This window comes from Bos taurus, chromosome 29, assembly GCF_002263795.3.
Source record: "Bos taurus isolate L1 Dominette 01449 registration number 42190680 breed Hereford chromosome 29, ARS-UCD2.0, whole genome shotgun sequence".
Classification (NCBI taxonomy): domain Eukaryota; kingdom Metazoa; phylum Chordata; class Mammalia; order Artiodactyla; family Bovidae; genus Bos; species Bos taurus.
This window is the reverse complement of record NC_037356.1, coordinates 44,078,126-44,096,764: the sequence shown is the minus strand read 5'-3', so window position 1 is coordinate 44,096,764 and position 18,639 is coordinate 44,078,126. Positions and strand designations below refer to the sequence as shown.

Sequence of the window (18,639 nt, the reverse complement as noted above, 5' to 3'; positions counted from 1 at the left end):
TGCTTACTCACCATTCAGGTATTCCTGTGTGGCTGCCCTCCCGGTCTTTCACCCACTTTTCTATTGTATTGTCTGCTTTCTCTTGACTGCAGCTCTGGAGTCCTGTGTCATCTATGTGGGTCGCAAATATCCTTTCTCACCCTGGGTTAGGCTCCTCACTCACTGATTATCTTGAACAAAATTTCTATGATGGAGTTCAATTTATCAGCTTTTTAATCTTTCCCTATTCTGAAATCATGAAAATCTCCTCATACTATCCCAAGGTTTCTATTTATTATGTCATTTCTCCCCTCACCAGACTTTAAGCCCCGAGGATGAGGAAAATTCTATAAACAAGTAGCTCCTGAACAACACCAGGAGTGCATCTGATCCTTACAACAATTTCATTTTCCAGGTGGGGAACCTGAGTCTCAGAGAGACCAAGCGCCATGAGCAAAGAACACCCATGGCTCTTAGGTCCATGGGTTTCCATGTGATGTTTTGAGGACCAGTCTCACTACTTCCCAGTAGTAAGTCCATGGACACGTTAGTCAGCCTGAGCCTCTAGTTTCATCTGTGGAAAAGACTACTACTACTTACTATGAAAGAAAAAAAAATGTTTGCACAGACCTTAGCTCTGAACCTGGTTCATACTAAGTCCAATAAACAGAAGATGAAAATTTACCAAATACAAGTGTAACTCACTCAAGCCTGCCGACCCAGCTGCCTTGCCCACACACTTTCTGCCTCCCTGAGAGAACAGGGCGGACTGCATGAGCCCCGCCCACTCATCCCAGAGGCCAGGAGAGCACATGACCAATGGCAGGTAGACCTCAGCCACATCCCATCCACCCTTTTCCTGCTCTGACTCCCTCAGACTTTCCACCAGATGCTGACTAACCTAGCTGTTGACCACATGGACATCTGGATCCCAGGAAGGAACCAACCCACTCTCCCACGTTAGTGGGGGATTGAGACACTCCGAGGCACCCACCCAAGGCCCATATCACCAGGATGGCCGCCCTCGGGAGTGTAAGAGAAGCTGCCAGTTTCGATCTGCACTGATAAGCAGTGTGGCAAACCTGGTCAGTCCCTGGGGAACAGGCAACTCCCAGCCCGCCTGCTTCCCACATACAAAGCCCAGTCATGAAGGCCACTGGCTTTATTGATTTAAAAAACTTTACAAGGACAGTGACTGTTCTGCCAAAAAGACTGCCAAATGGCATAAAAGAGACCACGGGTGGGGGTGGGGGTGAGGGACAGGGCCAGGAATCCACTCAGAAAAGCTGGTAATTATTGTCACGAAACTGGCAGGGAAAGGAGAAGGAAGATGCATGCAAGGGTGAGAATTCCAAAAAAGTGGAAACGGTGAGGGGAGAGAACTCCCCAAAGGCCCTGGAGTACATGGGAGGTGAGCACGACAACAGCAATCTCTTCCTTGGTAGAGGACGGAGGAGGAGTCCTCACTAGGCTGAAAACTCTGGAGACGCAACACTGGGGCTTGGGGTCGGGGCTCCCCAGACAGCATCACAAGAAGGCGTCACACCACTCTCGCAGGCAGCCAAAGCAGTCCCGGGACTGCTTGGCGTTGGCGCCGCACGTGTCCTTCAGCCATTCCCGGAAGAGGTCTTCATCTTTCTTTAGGACCAGAAACTGGCCGAGGACCACATAGGCCTGCAAAACGGGCAAAGCAAAAGATGGGCTGCTGAGTGCTCTGTAGGATTAGGAACAAGACGACCACTTCCTGGGACTTCCCTGCTGGCCGAGTGGTGAAGAATCTGCCTTGCAATTCAGGGGACATGGGTTCAATCCCTGGCCCGGAATCTAACATCCTACTTGCTGTGGGGCAATTAATTCCGTGGGTTCTGGACTCTGTGAGTCCCAGTGAAAGATCCTGCAAGCTGCAACTAAGACCCCAGGGCAAACAGAAACAAATATCACGGTGAGGGGAAAAAGGGCCAATTTCCTGTGGCTCCCCACACAGGAGCCCAAGAGGCAGGGTGGGTTCTGCCCGGCTGACTCTGCAGATCACACACGAGCGTCCAGCCCCCAACAGATATACACACCCTCCTCACTCCCCAGCTGCCGGGAAATACTGTAGTCGCGCCCCGCCCCCCGCCCAACTACAGGTAGCCACTCCACACCTTATCAAAGCCCCTTTCCTCCAGTTTCTTGCCCAGGACTTCGCCAATTCCGGCCAGGCTTCCCACTGGCTTCTCCCCCATGGGCTCTGCCACGAAGTCTCGGTGCTTTTGGGAGGTTGTCATCTCGATCAAGCTTAATCTGGGAATCCCAAGAAGAGGGAAATTAGGGCTGAAAACACGGGAACGCCCGAAAAATCACTGGCAATCTCACAGGAAGAAAATGCCAGAGCAGCTCTTATGGGGACTTTTTCGATTCCCCCCACTTCACAGATGAGAAAACTGAGGTCCAAACAGTCTTTTCCTCACTGTTTAAGAGCGAAGTCTCTCCCAGTCCCTGCGAGAGCTGGGTTTTGGTACCGCCCCGAGGAGAAACTATCTTGCCCTAACAGGCGGCGCATGCAGGACAAAGGTAAGATTTCCACAGTCGGTCAGTACCCACGGCCCGCCCTCAAGCTGTCACTCCTCTGTGACCTTGATTGGGCAAAAGCAGCACTGACTCGGGTCTGGAATGGCCACTTGGCCCGAAAAGCAAATGAAGGATTCTCTGACCCGGCAGCCGCACAGGCTGCTCACAGAGCGGAGGCGCAGCCCGAGCGCGGACACCGGCTCAGCCGCGTCAGCGCCACACCTGGACTCCCGCCGAGCCCTACGCCGTGGACCCCGCCCCCAACGCGCCGCGCCCCGCCCCTCCCAGCCTCGCCGAGCCCTCTCCGAGAGTGCATCGTCTGGCCCGTCTCAGCGCTCGCGGCCCCTCTCCTCCCTGCCTCCCCCTCCTCCCCGCGCCCGTTCTGGCCTCCACCCCGAGCCCTGTTCCGCGGCTCGCGCTCACCCACAGCTCCCGTTCCCGTAACGGCTTCTCCCGCCACCCGGCTGCTCCCGCCGCTATCTCAGCCCACTAGAACTTTCTTCCACTTCCGCTTCCGGGTCGCCTCAAGGGCCGCCTTTAAAAAAAAAAAAAACCTACATTGGGCACTTCTAGCCGCTTAGAGTCATAGAGTTGCGACACCACCCAGACCTCGAGAGCGCCCTTAGTAGGTGTTCGTTTCCGGTTGCTTCGCAGGAAGCCGGAGTGCCTTTTGTAGTCTTGCTTCTTAGGAAGCATTTCCGGCCTCGGGGAACAGAAACCTGTGAGAAGAAAACTTTATTTATCTGCTGCACGGCATGCGGAACTTAACCACTTAACCTTGGCCGACCCGGTGTTGGGAAGAATTAGAGAGACGGACAAGGAGAGAGGCGTGACCAGGAGACTTCCGGGAGAGCGCCGGAAGTACGGCGTCCGACTCAGGCCGACACGAGTTGTCCTCCTCGCTGTCGGACTTGTTAAAGTCGGACGGGAACCGGATGCGCCCGAGACCTGAGTCCAAGCCGACTCCACCGTCAAGACCACTAGCGAGTCCTTTTTCTCTGCTTTCATTGCCTCAACTCTGAAGTGAGTCGTGGACGAGCCGATCTCTGCGTCCTGCTTGGAGAACCGGGTCGTTCTGGCAGCTTTCGTGGGATCCGAGGGCCAGAGAGTAAGTTTTCTTTGCCTCTGAGCATCTTTACATCGGGATAGGGAAGGAGGAGGGCAGGGGACGGCAACTAGAGATGACACTTCGGAGTTTCCTTTGGAAACCATCATGACTTTGAGCAAACTCGGGGAGATAGTTAAGGACAGGGAAGCCTGGCGTGCTGCAGTCCATGGGGTCGCAAGAGTTGGACACGACTTAGCGACTGAACAACTGTCTTCTGAGTACGCATCAGTCGTTGTCTTGCAGTACCAGGGTCAGAAACAGCAGATGCCAAAGATCAAAACGGTCTCAATTAAGTTCAGTCGCTCAGTCATGTCTGACTCTTTGTGACCCCATGGACTGCAGCACGCCAGGCTTCCCTGTCCATCGCCAATTCCCAGAGCTTGCTCAAACTCAGGTCCATTGAGTCGGTGATGCCATCCAACGATCTCATCCTCTGTCGTCCCGTTCTCCTCCTGACTTCGGTCTTTCCTAGCATCAGGGTCTTTTCCAGTGAGTCAATTCTTCGCATCAGGTGCCCAAAGTATTGGAGTTTCAGCTTCAGCACCAGTCCTTCCAATGAATATTCAGAACTGATTTCCTTTAGGATGGACTGGTTGGATCTCCATGCTGTCAAAGGACTCTCAAGAGTCTTCTCCAACACCACAGTTCAAAAGCATCAATTTAGTCTACCTTGCCCTTAAATTAGCTCATTCCTGACCTGGCTTGTCGGAGCTGGTCTATGTCTGTAGGGTATTGAGAGATTGAACATCTGTGTGGTTGTGTCACACCTGAGATGTACAGACATGTTGAGGAAGAAGTAACTTACTTTGCTTCTTCCCCAAGTGCTTTCCAGAATGGCTTATTTTTCTAAAACATATATTTAGTTTTTATCGTTATGCCAGCACTTAAGGGATAAACACAAGTTACTTTTATGTGTCTTATGCTGTGTTTCCTGCTTTGCTTATGATTATTTTGTTCTACTGCTAATGCTCTGGGTTAGTTCTCTGAAGTCTAGAGAAATTGAACAGCCAGGAAATAACCAAGGTAGGATTTGAGTCCAGTCAATTGGATTTCAGAGCCCATATTCTTCACCAGGACATTGTATCACTCCTCAGTAAAAGGCCCGTCCTCATCTTCAAAAGAGTCCTGGGTTCTCAGCCTACCATCTAAAAAACTCAGGAGGAAGAGTTGAGAGTCTCCGCATCCCTCGCCCCCCTGGGACAGGACCCACCATGTCTCAGGCCACCAAGAGGAAACATGTGGTGAAGGAGGTGCTGGGGGAGCACATGGTGCCCTCTGACCAGCAGCAGATCGTGAGGGTGAGTGGCATCAGGGACCAGTTGCTCTGCTTCCCCTGACTCCTCCATCCTCTTAGGCCCCTGGGGTTGGGGCAGGGTGCTATACAGCTCGGCAGGTGTTGGAACTGGCTGATGAAGCTGATTGGTTCTTGGTCTCCCATGGACCAGGTCCTCAGGACCCCAGGGAACAATCTACATGAGGTGGAGACAGCCCAGGGGCAGCGCTTCCTGGTGAGCATGCCCTCCAAGTACCGCAAGAACATCTGGATCAAGAGAGGTGAGAGAGGCAGCCTTTTGGGAGACCGAAGCGTTTCCTGTGGCCTCGGCTTTCCCCACCACAAGCAGGACCGACTGTGCTTTTCTCTCCTCCCCCTGCAGGGGACTTTCTCATCGTTGACCCTATTGAAGAAGGAGAGAAGGTGAAGGCTGAGATCTCCTTTGTGCTCTGCAAAGACCACGTGCGCTCTCTGCAGAAGGACGGGCACTGGTAGGGTGGTCCTCTTGGTCACTGGCTGCCCCACTTCCCTGGGGGTTTCGTTCGTACCTGTGGGCTTAGGGGAGGGAAGGTCGGGCATTTCAGGCAGGAACAGCTGGCAGCAGCTGAGGGGTTTCTCTGTCCTTTCTGACCTTGGCTCTTCTCTTGGCATAGGCCCGAGGCCTTCTCCCAAGTGACTGAGAAAGACAACAACGATAGGAACAGGTGAGACGCAAGCCTTGGGATTGGGGAGACAGAAAGTGGGCGTTCAGGCCTTGGCACCTTGAGGGAAAATATAGCTTTCCTTTCATTGTATATCAGGTCCCTGGTGAGAGCGCCTGAATAAGTGGTGATGAGTATAGCTTGATGGTCAGATCTCCTGGGTTAAAGTCTGGGCTTTGCAAGTTACAACCGGGCGACTTTAAGCAGGTTAAGCTCTTAGACTCAGATTTCATCACCTGTAAAATGGGAGCTCTGTAGGGATTAAAGAGACTGATGCTTGTAAAGTTGCTTAGTACCTGGTAAGAAGTGTGAGTTCATTGAGTGTTCATTGGTCATAGTAGAATCCTATTAAAATCAGCAGTTCTAACGAATTTCTGAGATGGGTATAGGGAGGTAGTGTTTGGCCAGTTTTCCTGCAGTTCTCTCCTGTCTGGCTCACTGAGCCCTGACTGCTTGGCCACATGGTCCTCTTAATGGGGCTCCTTGTTTGCAGGTCTTCTCAGAAGGCACTGGGCTAACTCTCTGCTTTTCCCCCGTGCAGACAGACTCAGCCAGAACTCCCAGCTGAGCCACAGTCGTCAGGAGAAGAGTCCAGCTCTGAAGACGATTCTGACCTTTTTGTTAACACCAACCGCAGACAGTATCATGAGAGCGAGGAGGAGAGTGAAGAGGAAGAGGCGGCCTGAGACCGCGGGACCCGCTTCTCCTCTTGCTCAGAGACTGGTCCTGGGCTCCTCTGAGCGTGGACATTCCCAGGGGGCTCTGCGGATCTTTCCCCCTGGATGGGGACAAGGCAGGGCCCCTCTCTGAACTGACCTTCTGACATGGGAGAATTAAACCCCTGGTGGGTATTGACTCAGGCTGGTGTCAGAGTGGCTCTTTGGAGGAAGGAGGGGTGTGCGGATGACATGACATACGGCTCCTCGGCGGTGGCCTCATGGGCAGGTGGGCTGAACGGGCTGGAAGTGGGGAATGGCTGGATTCTTTCCTAGTTTCTCCCTCTCTCGTCCGGCACTTAAGTCAGTGCCAGGCCCTGTGTGCCTCCTTGCATGTAGGTAATACATGGGGGCATGCCCACTTCATTGCCTGCCTGCAGTTAATGCTCATTCAGGCGTTGAGGGTCACAGTGGGACTTGGTGCCCACCGGCCTCCATGAGACACTCGGTGAACCTCGCGGGGCTTCATGAGCCACAGGCCCTGCGTCTTGCCTCTGTGGCCACAGGAGTACCCGCCGCGACGCTGTGTGTGCTCCCCGGCTTGATGTCCTTGTGGCTGCTCAGACCGTCACTCCTCAGCCTTTGGCCACCCACACCATTTCACTTCTTTGAAGCTTTTCACCTCTGACTACATTCTCCCTCTTCGTTGCTGGCATTGACCTTGTAGTCAGGGCCCAGATGTGAAGCTGACCTCCTGGCTCAGCGTCTTCCTCCCCTGCTTCTGTCATTGTGCTCTGCATCCGTCGTTGTCTGCATCCGTGGATGGGCCCGTTCAGTGCTGTGGCCCCTTCAGTCCTTGATGCCCCCATCACTGAGGCCCTTGTCTTCTGTTCCAAGCCCGTTGCCTGTATCCCTAGTCACTCTCTGCACCTAACTTCACTAGGAATTGCAGCACCATTTGAACTCAGATAGCTGTACAATGACCACATCCAGGTTTATTCACTCAACTACCCCACTCCTCCCACAGAGATGCTTTTTTTCCCCCCCAGAGGAAATTCTTTATCTTCATCCTCCAGCCATGCCGCATTCTGACCATGATGCTCCGATCTTCATTTCCCTCTTCACGCAGCATCAGTTCATGGTCTACACCCTGTCCTTCCTTTCTGCCTCCATCGTGTTCATCTAGTAAAATCTGACCATGGTCAACCCAGTCATGCACTCTGTGCCCGTGCGCAAGTAACTCTTACAGAAAACAGCCAACCTGGCCCACTATTTTACCTGAAATTCATAATTAAAACCTCAGATGGCCACTCAGCCCCACCTAGCAGATCTACCCTAGGATGCTGTATTTGAAAACTTTTTAACCAACTCCGCTTCTGCTAGTTACACACAGCAGCTCATTATTCGTAAAGAAATAGTAGCCATTGGAGGGAACTCTCACCTTTCTGTTACCTGCCCTACACGGTGCTCACTGATACTCCTGTCGTCTTACTGCCCATTAACCCAGTGGGACGTAAGCCTTTCCTCTTGCTCTTTGGAGCCTGTCTCTGCTTCAGGACTTTGTGTGAGTTTTGGTTTTATCATCCTCTTTACTAGATGTGTTAGCATCAAAAGTATGATAGACTCTCCCATCTGAGAAACAATCAGAAAAATCTGTCAGTGATCCCACACCCTCTTCAGCTACTGTTTCATTTACTTGCTCCTCATTCACTCTCTTGTATTTGCTTAGTATAGTCTTACATGTATACACATACCTGTATGTATGTATATGTGTATATACGCATGTATAGAAATGTATGTACGTTTATATGCAAAAATTTACCAGGTGAGTTACAGATGTATATGTGTGGGTCTATTTTTAACTCGTCTGAATTTTATTTTTTATGGGAGATGGCTAATTTTTATTCCCTAAAGGGATAGCCACTTGTCCCTGTACCATTGATCAGTGGCTCATTCTTTCCTCGCTGGTTTAAAGTACCTTTTTAAAATAAATGAACTTCCCACGTTTTTATGAATCGCTCTGAAATCTGGCCCGTTGATCTTTGTGCACATGCCATATGTTATGGCATGGTTGTTATTTCATCTTCACTGTTACCCCACTGTTGCTTGAAATTTTCATATTTTCTTCTATGTAAGAATTTTAGAAGGAACTTGGCGATTTTCATTTCAAAGTTCTGTGAAGATTTCCGTTGCATGGGTTTTGTTTTTCTTGAAGTATAATTGATTTACAATGTTGTGCCAATCTCTGCTGTACAGAGACCGTAAAGTGTAAAGTCACTGTAAAGTGACTCAGCTTTACATATATGTTCATTCTTTTAAAATATTCTTTTCCATTATGGTTTATCCCAGAATATCGGATATAGTTCCCTGGCTACCATTGGCATGGTTTTAAATCTCATAGTTTGATTTGGAAAGGAGTCATACTCCCCAGTTTTTGATTTTCCTATCCAGAAATGAATTATGTGTACTGTTTTCTAAGATGTAGTTCTCATGTGGGTCTTTGATGTTTCTAGTTCAGTGTAGCCTTAAGAATTCTAATTTAGCTATTTGTTGTTATGAATGGGCTCTTTTGAAATTATATTTCCGACCATCAGTGGCATGTCGGAACGCTGTCCATTTCTGTGCGCCCGCCTGTTTGATCTAATTGAATTCTCGTTACTTCTAATAGTTCTTCTGTTGCTTCTGTTGGCTTTGTGGGTAGAATGTCAAATCACATCCTTCTAGAGTCAGTTTTATCCTGTTCTTTACACTCATTTCTTTTCTTTATGAATTACAGAGGGCAGGACCTCCAGTATAATGTCAAATGACACCCTTGTTCCTCTTGGTGAGAATGGTTCTCAGGTTTCACCATGAAATATCATGCTTGCTTTAGGGTTCTGGTAGGTAAACTTCATTAGGCTGAAAAGGATTCCTTCTGTACCCAACATAATGTTTTCTCCCTTTATTCCATGTTGACAAATTTTTGGTATCCATTGAAATAGTCAAAAGACTTTATTTTTAACGATTGCACTGACTTACACTGGTGTTGAACCATCCTTGAATCCTGATGTAACTCTGCTTAATTTGTGTTGGGTTTTGTTTGGCCCGTGCCTTACGGCTTGCGGGATCTTAATTCCTTAACCAGGAATCGAACTCAAGCCCTTGGCAGAAAAAGCACAGAGTCCTAACCGCTGAATCACTGGAAATTCCCTGCTTAGTGTTCTTTTTTTTTTAATAGTCTTTATTGAATCTATTACAGCATTGTTTCGTTTTATGCTTTGGTGTTTGGGCCATGAGGCGTGTGGAATCTTACCTCCCCAGTCAGGGCCTGGTCCCACACACCCTGCATTGGAAGGTGAAGTCTTAACCACTGGACTGCCAGGGAAGTCTCCTGTGGAACTCAAGTTTTCTATCCTTGAGACAACTTTGGTAATTTACGCATGTTTAGAATCATATTTTATGTATATTTCAGTTTTGGGGGGTCAAAAGGCCATACCTGGTATTTGTATCATTTGGGACTATCTTACTTAAAAGTGACAAAGGCTGATTCAAACCAGCAGAAACAAGGGCCCATTGACCTGTGGTCTGCAGAGCAGAGCTGACCTCGGCCAGCATGGTTTGTCAGGGTTCTCATTCGTCGTCTTGGATTGTCTCTGCTTCTCTTGATCGCCGAACTCCTCTCTCTCTACACGTGTATTTTTCACGAAGCTCCAGTTTGCGCTCAGTCCTGACAGAGCATTACTTCTTCCGGCTCCGTGAATTTCAGGGAAGACTGACTGGCCTTCCTCAGGTCACTTACCTCTCTTGAGCAACCACTGTGGCCAAGGCTGAGCAAGGGGAATAAGAGGAGGCAAGATGAGCCACCCTGATCCATATAACGTGTCTCCCAGAGAGCAGAGAGCTTCTTTTACCCAGAAGGGGCTAGGGGTGAGAGCAGACAGAACAGCAAACGTTTGTTTTTTGTTTTGAGTTTGTGTTTTCTGCCACACCATGCAGCTTGTGTGATCTTACAGTTCCTAACCAGGAATTGTACCTGGGGGCTTGACAGAGCCCAGAGTCCTAACCAGTGAACCACCAGGGGATTCCCAGTTTCCCACTTTAACCAGTGTATTTGTGTGATTGAGGGAAGGAAGTGTTGTAACTATAATCTTGGCCTTGTATTCTTCTCCATCCCTCAGTGATTCTTTGACCTACTTCAGAACCTCGTTTTTTTCTTCCTGAAACCTTTTAACCTCCACTGCTTCCTCCCTTATTAGCCATTTAGCTCCTGTGGGTCATAGCTAGGAATTCTGATAGAGGCAGAGTCTGCATGCCATTCCCCTTTGTCATTCTCCACAGCTGAGTTCCACCTCTATTCTTTAGCTTCCTTGTGGAGTCCAGCCACATAGGAATAGAGCTCCCAGAGTCAGCTGAGTGTTCCAGAGCCCTTCTTCCCCAATGCCATGGCCAGTCCAGGTGACTGACTGCCAAACAGTCCTGACCCTGCTGCAGTTAGGTTTGAGACGTGGGGTCCGTCAGACTCCACATGTCATCACTTCAGGACCGACTGTTACAGCCAGGTCATTCCCACCGGAGCCTCCCCATGCGGCCCAGCTCACTTTCCTCCCTTGGCATCCAGCCACCAGTATATACGTGCTGAGGAGCACCCTTGGGACTCTGAACTGGCCACCTAGCTTTTCTCCTTTCATCTGTAAACATGAGATACTTTGACAGTTTCTCACATTAAGACATCTTTGCATTCCTAGAGTAAAATAGCCATGATGCATTTTTCAGAATATTGCTGGATCTGGTCTTCTGATGTTTGGGAGGATTTTGGCACCCAGGTTCATAAGTGAGATGGTTTAAGCTTGGCCTTTCCTGTATTACCCTTGTCTGGGTGGTTTTGTTTTTTCCAAGGTTATGCCAACCTCATAAAATGAATTGGAGAATGTTCTCTGTATTTGTGTTCTCTCTCATTATATAAGTGTTTGTGTAAGGTGTAAGGGATTTTACACTTGTAAAATTTTTGGTAAAACTTAACTCTAAAGCCAACTGTGGCTGGCATTTTTGCAGTGGGTAGATTTTTAACTTTAGATTTTTATTGAGAATAGGATTGATCAGTTTTCTGTTCTTGAGTCGGTGATATTTATTTCTTATTTCCTCTGTGGCACAAAGTTGAATTGACTTTCAGGCTTGTAATCTTAACTGTATCCAAAGTTGTATCCCCCTTTTTTATGTCTAGTAGTATTTGTTTGTGCTTTTTTCTTTTTCAGTCTTGTCCATCTTGGCAGAAGTTCATTACTCTGCTGAGCACTGGCTTTTTGTTGTCGCTTGTTATTCTTCGTTTCTTTTCTATTTCATTAACTTCTGCCTTTACTGTATTTCTCCTTATACTGCCTTTGAGTTTATTCTGTGGTTCTTTTTTCTAACCCATTTGGTTTTGTCCTTGACGCATTAATTTTCAGCTTTACCTCCTCCCTTCCCGTAGACTAGTTAGGGAATTTTCACACCTGAAGAAAAAGTGAAAAAATTATGAAGTGGGTACCTTCAACAGGGCCACTAGTCTACTGTCCCAGTCTACTCTGTACCTAAAAAAAAAAAATAGGTTTTTCATTTAGTTATTGTATCTCTTTAGCCTCTCTTAATTTAGAATAGACTCCTTAACCACTTTTTGGTCTGTTTTTCATAAAATGGATGTTTTAACAGTTTGAGCCAGTTTTCTTATAAAAGTATCCTGGGCTTGGATTTGTGTGATTGTTTTTGTATGCTTAGATTTGGGTTAAACAATTTTAGCAAAAATGACCTAGAGCTGATGTGCTCTGACCAGGTGCATGACCAGGTGCAGAACTGATGTTCATGCATCACAGATCACAGGGCGGGTGATACAGGATGCCCAACTGTTGGTGACGCTCATCTTGATCGCCTGGTTAAAGGGATGGCTTCTAGGTGATTTCCCTATAAAGATTCTGTTTTCCTTTTGTAACTAGGTGATATGTGAAACAGTCTTACATTTTAGGGCTAAAGTTTCCCTTAATGCAGCTCTCTATTTGTATCTAGGTGTGTTTTGAGTTGAATTCTGGAATTGAGATACACATACATTTTAGCATCTCAACCATTTTTAAGTGTGCAGTTTGGTAGTGTTAAGTACAGTGACATTGTTGTACAGCCAACTTCCAGAGTGTTTTCATGCCCATTATCAACTCCCCATTTGCCCTTCCTCCAGTCCCTGACAACTGCCATTCTGCTTTCTTTCTTTTTGAGGTAGGAGGCACCCACCACGCTTCATGCACATCTTAGTTCCCTGAACATGGATTATACCTGAGTCCTGGCAGTGAGAGCACGGAGTCCTCACCACTGAACAGCCAGGGAATTCCCTACTTCCTGTTTTGATGAGTTTGACTAGATATCTCAGATAAGTGGGCTCATACTGTAGTTGTCTTTTTTGTAACTGGATTCTTTTTCTTACTTTGTATAATGTTCTCAAGGTTTATCCATGAGATATTAGGGCATATGCCATAATTTCCTTCCTCTTTAGGAATGACTACTATTCCATTGTTTGTTCCGTGTCACATTTTTTTATCTAAATTGATGAACTCTTGGGTTCTTTCCACCTTTAACTGGTTGTGACTAATGCTCCTGTGAATATGGGTGTACAGAGACTTCTGAAACCTTGCTTTCTTTTGAATATATATGGAGAAGTGGAATTGCTGGATCATGTGGCTGTTTGTAAATTTTTAAGGAACCACCACCATACTTGTTTCTGTGGTGGCTGTACCAGCTTTCATTCCCCACCATCTGTGCACAGAGCATTCAAGTTTCACTTCCTTGTCAACACATTATTTTTCTTTGTTTTTTTGATAGTAGCCATCCTGATAGGTGTGAGGTATTCAGTGTTTAGTGTTCTTTGCTTTCCATCACGATACCTCTTTTTTGTCAGCTGTGCTGGCTCTTCATTGCAGCAGGAGGGCTTCTCCAGTTGCGGCCTGTGGGCTCCCAAGCACACGGGCTCTGTAGTTCTGATTCTCAGGCTTAGTTGCCCTGTGGCACGTGGGATCATCTTAGTTCCCTGACCAGGGATTGAACCCACGTCCCTTGCAGTGATCGGAAGGCGGATTCTTAACCCCTGGACCACCAGGAAAGTCCCATCATTGGTAATTTTTAACAACAGCACCTTCCAACTCACCACCACAAAACAAAAGCCAGGACTTGACAATAACCCAGTCTTCTTGCCTGGAGAATCCCAGGGATGGGGGAGCCTGGTGGGCTGCCGTCTATGGGGTCGCACAGAGTCGGACCGACTGAAGTGACTTAGCATAGACAATAACCCAAGCTACCATATGCCTCCACTCTCCCTTCCTACTCCCCACCCTCCCGTTTTCTGTTCTCCCCCGCCAGGTAACTGTCTTCTTGAGTTACCTGTGCTCTTGTTTTCCCTCTGTGTGATTTTCTTGTAAAGCTATTTTTAACTTTAAGAGAAGGATAACGCACTGAATATTATATTTTGGGCTCTTTCATTTACCAGTACATTACTTTGTTTCTCCTTATTGCTATATACTGCTGTAGTTCATTTGTTTTGACTGCTTGTACTGTTTCCTGTGGGGCCATATCAAAGGTATCCATTCACTTTTTCTGATGCTTTTGGGTTTCCCCACGTTTTCGCTGTTGTCAACATTCTTGTGCCTCTGTCTTTGTGCTTTGTGTATGTTTCTCCTGAGACAGTTTCCTGAGCATGAAATTTCTGTGTCCCAACTCTAGTCAGTGCCACCAAATGCTTCCCAAAGTGCTCGCACCGTTTGACATTCACCAACTGTGGATCCTTAAGGTGGATGTAATGGTGTCTTCCTATAGTCATCGGTTTTTCATAAGCTGTTTTTTAACTTTACATTAAGTGCAACATGTTTAAAATTGCTATGTCTGTGAACAGGACCCTTTTTTATGAAGTGACTCTTTCCATTCCTACAGTTCCCTTTTATCTTAGTTTATTTCATCACATGTTAGTATAGTTATCTGAGATTTCTTCTGGTTAGTATTTTTGCCTGGTGAGTTGTCTTTTTTTTTTTCTTCCAGTTTTATTGAGAAGTAATTGGCATACATCACTCGGTTTAAAACATGCAGCACGGTGGTTTGATTTACACATATTATGAAATGATTACCACAATGGGTTCTGCTAACATCTGTATTCCTATATAGATATGACAAAAAAAAAAAGAAGGAAAAAACCTTCCTTCCTAGTGATGAGAACTCTCAGGATTTCCTCTGCCAACAGTTTTCCTGTGTGTCTGTCCCACAGCTGTTAACTCTAACTCGAAGTCTGTGCCTTTCAACTTTCTCCAGTTCCTCCTCTTCTCACCCTCTATCTTAATCCTTTTACTATTTTAAAATATGTATTTATTTACTGGGCTGCATTGGGTCTTAGTTGCAGCATGTGGGATCTAGTCCTCTGACCAGGGAGGTCAGAGGCATTGGGAGCACAGCATCTTAGCCACTGGACTGCCAGGGAGGTCCCCGACTTCCACTCTTTGCACGTCCTCATGTTTTAGATATCTCTAAGTGCATCTGGATTATTTTCTTGTTTCTTTTTTTTTCTCTATTTTTGCTTTAAAAATTTTATTTAGTTTGTTTGCATCTGGGTTCTTAAAAATAGAGTCACTGTTTTTCTTTTAACTGATAATGTTTATTAACTCTGACTTCCCTCGTGGCTCAGACAGTAAAGCGTCTGTCTACAACGCAGGAGACCGGGTTCAATCCCTGGGTTGGGAAGATCCCCTGGAGAAGGAAATGGCAATCCACTCCAGTACTATTGCCTGGAAAATCCCATAGACAGAGGAGCCTGGTAGGTTACAGTCCATGGGGTCGCAAAGAGTCGGACACGACTCTGTAATAATTGACCCATCTGTCTAATTTGAATGACAGTTTGTGTGGATATAAAATTCTAAATTCTTTTTCTTACACTTAGAAAACACTACCTCATTGTCTTTTTGCATCCAGTGTCGCTGTTGAAAAGCCTGATGTCAGTCTGACTCTCGCCTTTGCATGTGATACACTGGCTCTCTGTAAGCTTTATCTCTGATGTTCGTAAAGTCCTATGTGATATATATGTGACATACATATATACAGGTGTGCGTTGTTCCTTTTTTCTCTTTCTGGCACTCAGCTCTTCTGGTGCAGTGTGCTTCATGTTTGTATTATTCCAGGAAATTTGTGTCCATTATTTCTTCAAATATTTCCTCCTGCCACGTTTATGTCTCTCTAGAATTGCTCTTATTCAGATGTTAGTCCCTTTACTGTCTCCCATTCTCTTAGGTTTTCTTTTACATTTTTTCAGTCTTCTTTGACGATTTTCTTAGTCTGGTCTTATAACTGACTGATTCCTAAGCTGTATCCCTTCCGTTGTGTATTCTGTCTGTTGTGTTCTTTATTTCAGCTCAGGTTGAGTTCTCTAGCAGGTTAAACCACAGTGGATGGTGCTGGAACTTTCCTTTATAGAGAACTCTGGATCCAGTGTCTAAGGCGCTTGAGCAATAGCCATCTGGGAGCAAGGCAGCCTTTCCCACCAACCCTCGGGCTCTTGGCACAGTGCTGCTCCTGGAGTGTTAGCTTCTGATCTACCCATGTGAGCAGACTGGGCTTCATGGCCACTGAGCTCTGGCCAGCATGCAGGGGCCTGTTCTGTGCTGAGGGGATACGTGTGGGATTTTACAGTGTGCTGAGCAGCAGGAGGAAATCTGTGAATGCAAAAGCCTGGGGCCACTGAGTGCTGGAGGAATCCAGTTTCCAAGGCTGAGACAATTCCTTGGGGTCTGAGGGAGATGGGGCTGAGTGTCAGGGTGCCCCCCCCCCGCCCCCACTCCACCTGGCACACTGGTCTCTTCTCCAATAACCCAGTACAAAGGCTCTCAATGTGGGAGAGCCTTCAGTGTGCAAAGAAGCCACATTGGTACAGGGCCTCTTTGTAGTTGGAAGAAAAGGCCAGCAATTTGTCCTTAGTAATTGCCCACATCTCCCCCTAGGAAATTCCTGGGGTTGAGGGACCCTGGATTTTGTCTTCAATCAAGGCCCAACCGTCTCTGCTTCCCGAGTCTGAGGAGCACGTGAGGCAGCTTCTCAGCAGGAACCACTAAGAGCGTCGACACGAGGGAGGGCGGGACGCCGGCAGTGGCTCGTGCTCACATGTGATTCATGGATGATGTACTCGGGGACTCCAGAATCCGTGTGGAATGTGTCAAGGCACACGGCGTACCTCGCCTGGTGACACAGGAATAAACCGTTAGCAATGATCAAGGCTGTCTCCTGAGTGGTGGCAATTTCTTTAGTTATTGTTAGGACAGCATCTGATGATGCTAAGATACCCACTTCATTATGTAACCTGTGCTCGTTCACAGCGACGAGCACCAGAAACCCTCGTTACTAGCCAGTCCAGGCGGTTCAGCATGGAGAGAGTGCTACCACACCATTTGCATTAACTGTTGTAGGAGAAGAGTACTTTTCTTTTCCTTGGAATTCAAACCGCATGAGCTGGGCCACAGTGAGAGGTGTCATCAGTTCCTGGCCCCATATTCAGTCAACATTCATGGGAGCTGCCAACAAGGGGCACGATAAGCATGTCCAGCCAGCAGGTCAGCCCTGGTCCTGGGTGCCGCAGCCCGAAGGGTCACTCGGACGATGCGATCCAGTGACACGAGGGCGGCCAACAGGGTGCAAGGGGTCCGAGAGCGGCTGTGACTGGCCGGCCGCTGGTAAGCTCCACCACCCAGAGCGGACTTCGCTTACAAGGCATTAGTCCATCAACCCTCCAGCACACAGACTGGAGCACGTGCTCGAGAGCACTTGGAGAGTAGGGGGTGATCTGTCTGACCAGGCTGTTTACCGTCCATGGCCACAGAGCTTTGGGGAGGGGGCCTCTGTGGGGAGGCCCTCCCCTCCTTTGGTTTTCCTTTCTGTCCAAGCCTGACAGGTCAGATATGCTCTGTCTCCTCTTGTCTCCTCCCCTCCTGGGGAGCACATGATGACACAGCAAGTTTGCTTCGCTTAGTGTCTCCCGAGCAGGTGTAGACGAGGGAAGGGGTGCAGGTCTGCAGAAGGGCAGGTATCGTGTTGTGTCTGCACTAGACCGGATCGTGTTAGGTGTGGCAGGTACGGGGCCTGGAGCACCAGGCTAGGGGGCCTTGATGAGTCGCCTGAGTTGACAGGATCTGGTGGTCAGAAGGGAAAACAGGTATTGAGGGAAACACTGGGATCATAGGAGTGGAGACCCCCAGTGAAGCTGACTCCGACTCCGGAAGTGGCCCTGGGGGAGCGACTTGGACTCTCACCGCAGCCCTGTGAGCGAGCACAGCCGTCTCCAGCCCATACCAAGATGAAGACATTTGGACCAGCAGAATATGGGAGCTCATCTAGACAGAACTTCTAGAAGATGAACTTCAGAAACAATGAAAATTGTTTCATGGGAGCTGCCAAGGAACAGAGAAGTTCATTCTTGATGAAGATGTCTGATTAGGGGGTGGTTCTTAAAAAAGTCAAGATAATGTCCTGGAGAATAAAAAACATATATGACCAGTGACTTCCCTGCCAGTCTAGTGGCTAAGACTCCACACTTCCAATGCAGGGAACTCTGGTTCGATGGATCCCTGGTCAGGGTACTGAGATCCCATGTGCCCCAGGGCACCTAAGTCTGCATGCCACAAGGACTCCCAAGGGCAGCCACAAAGACCCAGTGCTGCCAAAAATAAATTAAAAATTTAAAAAGGAAGTGTTACTTGCATAGAAGGGGAACTACTCTGTTTAAGCTGAAGAGAAATTTTCTAGACCAATTTAGGTGATTCACTGTGATGGTTAATCTTGTGTGTCAACTGGGCTCAGGGGTTGCCAGATAGTTGGTAAAACGTTATTTCTGGTGTGTCTGGGAGGGTGTTTTTGGAAGTCAGCATTTGGAGCAGCAGATTGAATACAGAAGGTCCCCCTCACCAGTATAGGTGGGCTCACCCACTCCACCAAGAGCCCCAAGAGGAGCGAGGTAGGGGAGGGCAGGCTCCCTCAGCCTCAGATGGGACGCCCACTGGGCCGTCAGGTGTCCACACTCCTCATGCCTTCAAACTCAGACTGAACTCACAGCCTTCCTGGGTGTCCAGCTCACAGATGGCAGACATGGGAACGTCTCATGGTCACAGGTGGAGAAGGCGATGGCACCCCACTCCAGTACTCTTGCCTGGAAAACCCCATGGATGGAGGAGCCTGGTAGGCTACAGTCCATGGGGTTGCGAAGAGTCTGACACGACTGAGCGACTTCACTTTCACTTTTCACTTTCATGCATTGGAGAAGGAAATGGCAACCCACTCCAGTGTTCTTGCCTGGAGAATCCCAGGGACGAGGGAGCCTGGTGGGCTGCCATCTCTGGGGTCGCACAGAGTTGGACA

General features: G+C 48.0%; 2 protein-coding genes across 2 annotated transcripts; one reads left to right on the top strand and one right to left on the bottom strand.

Annotated features, from left to right (window-relative positions):
* Positions 1-1,123: 1,123 nt before the first annotated feature.
* Positions 1,124-3,068, bottom strand: BANF1 (BAF nuclear assembly factor 1). The gene is given in 3 exon segments (NM_182988.3): positions 1,124-1,653; positions 2,124-2,262; positions 2,953-3,068. Coding segments are annotated over 2 exon segments (270 nt in total). The 5' UTR covers positions 2,247-2,262; positions 2,953-3,068; the 3' UTR covers positions 1,124-1,506.
* Positions 3,069-3,388: 320 nt separating this feature from the next.
* On the top strand, positions 3,389-6,471 carry EIF1AD (eukaryotic translation initiation factor 1A domain containing). Its single transcript, NM_001076393.1, is given in 6 exon segments — positions 3,389-3,637; positions 4,712-4,935; positions 5,083-5,191; positions 5,293-5,401; positions 5,564-5,614; positions 6,153-6,471. Coding segments are annotated over 5 exon segments (501 nt in total). The 5' UTR covers positions 3,389-3,637; positions 4,712-4,848; the 3' UTR covers positions 6,298-6,471.
* Positions 6,472-18,639: the final 12,168 nt, after the last annotated feature.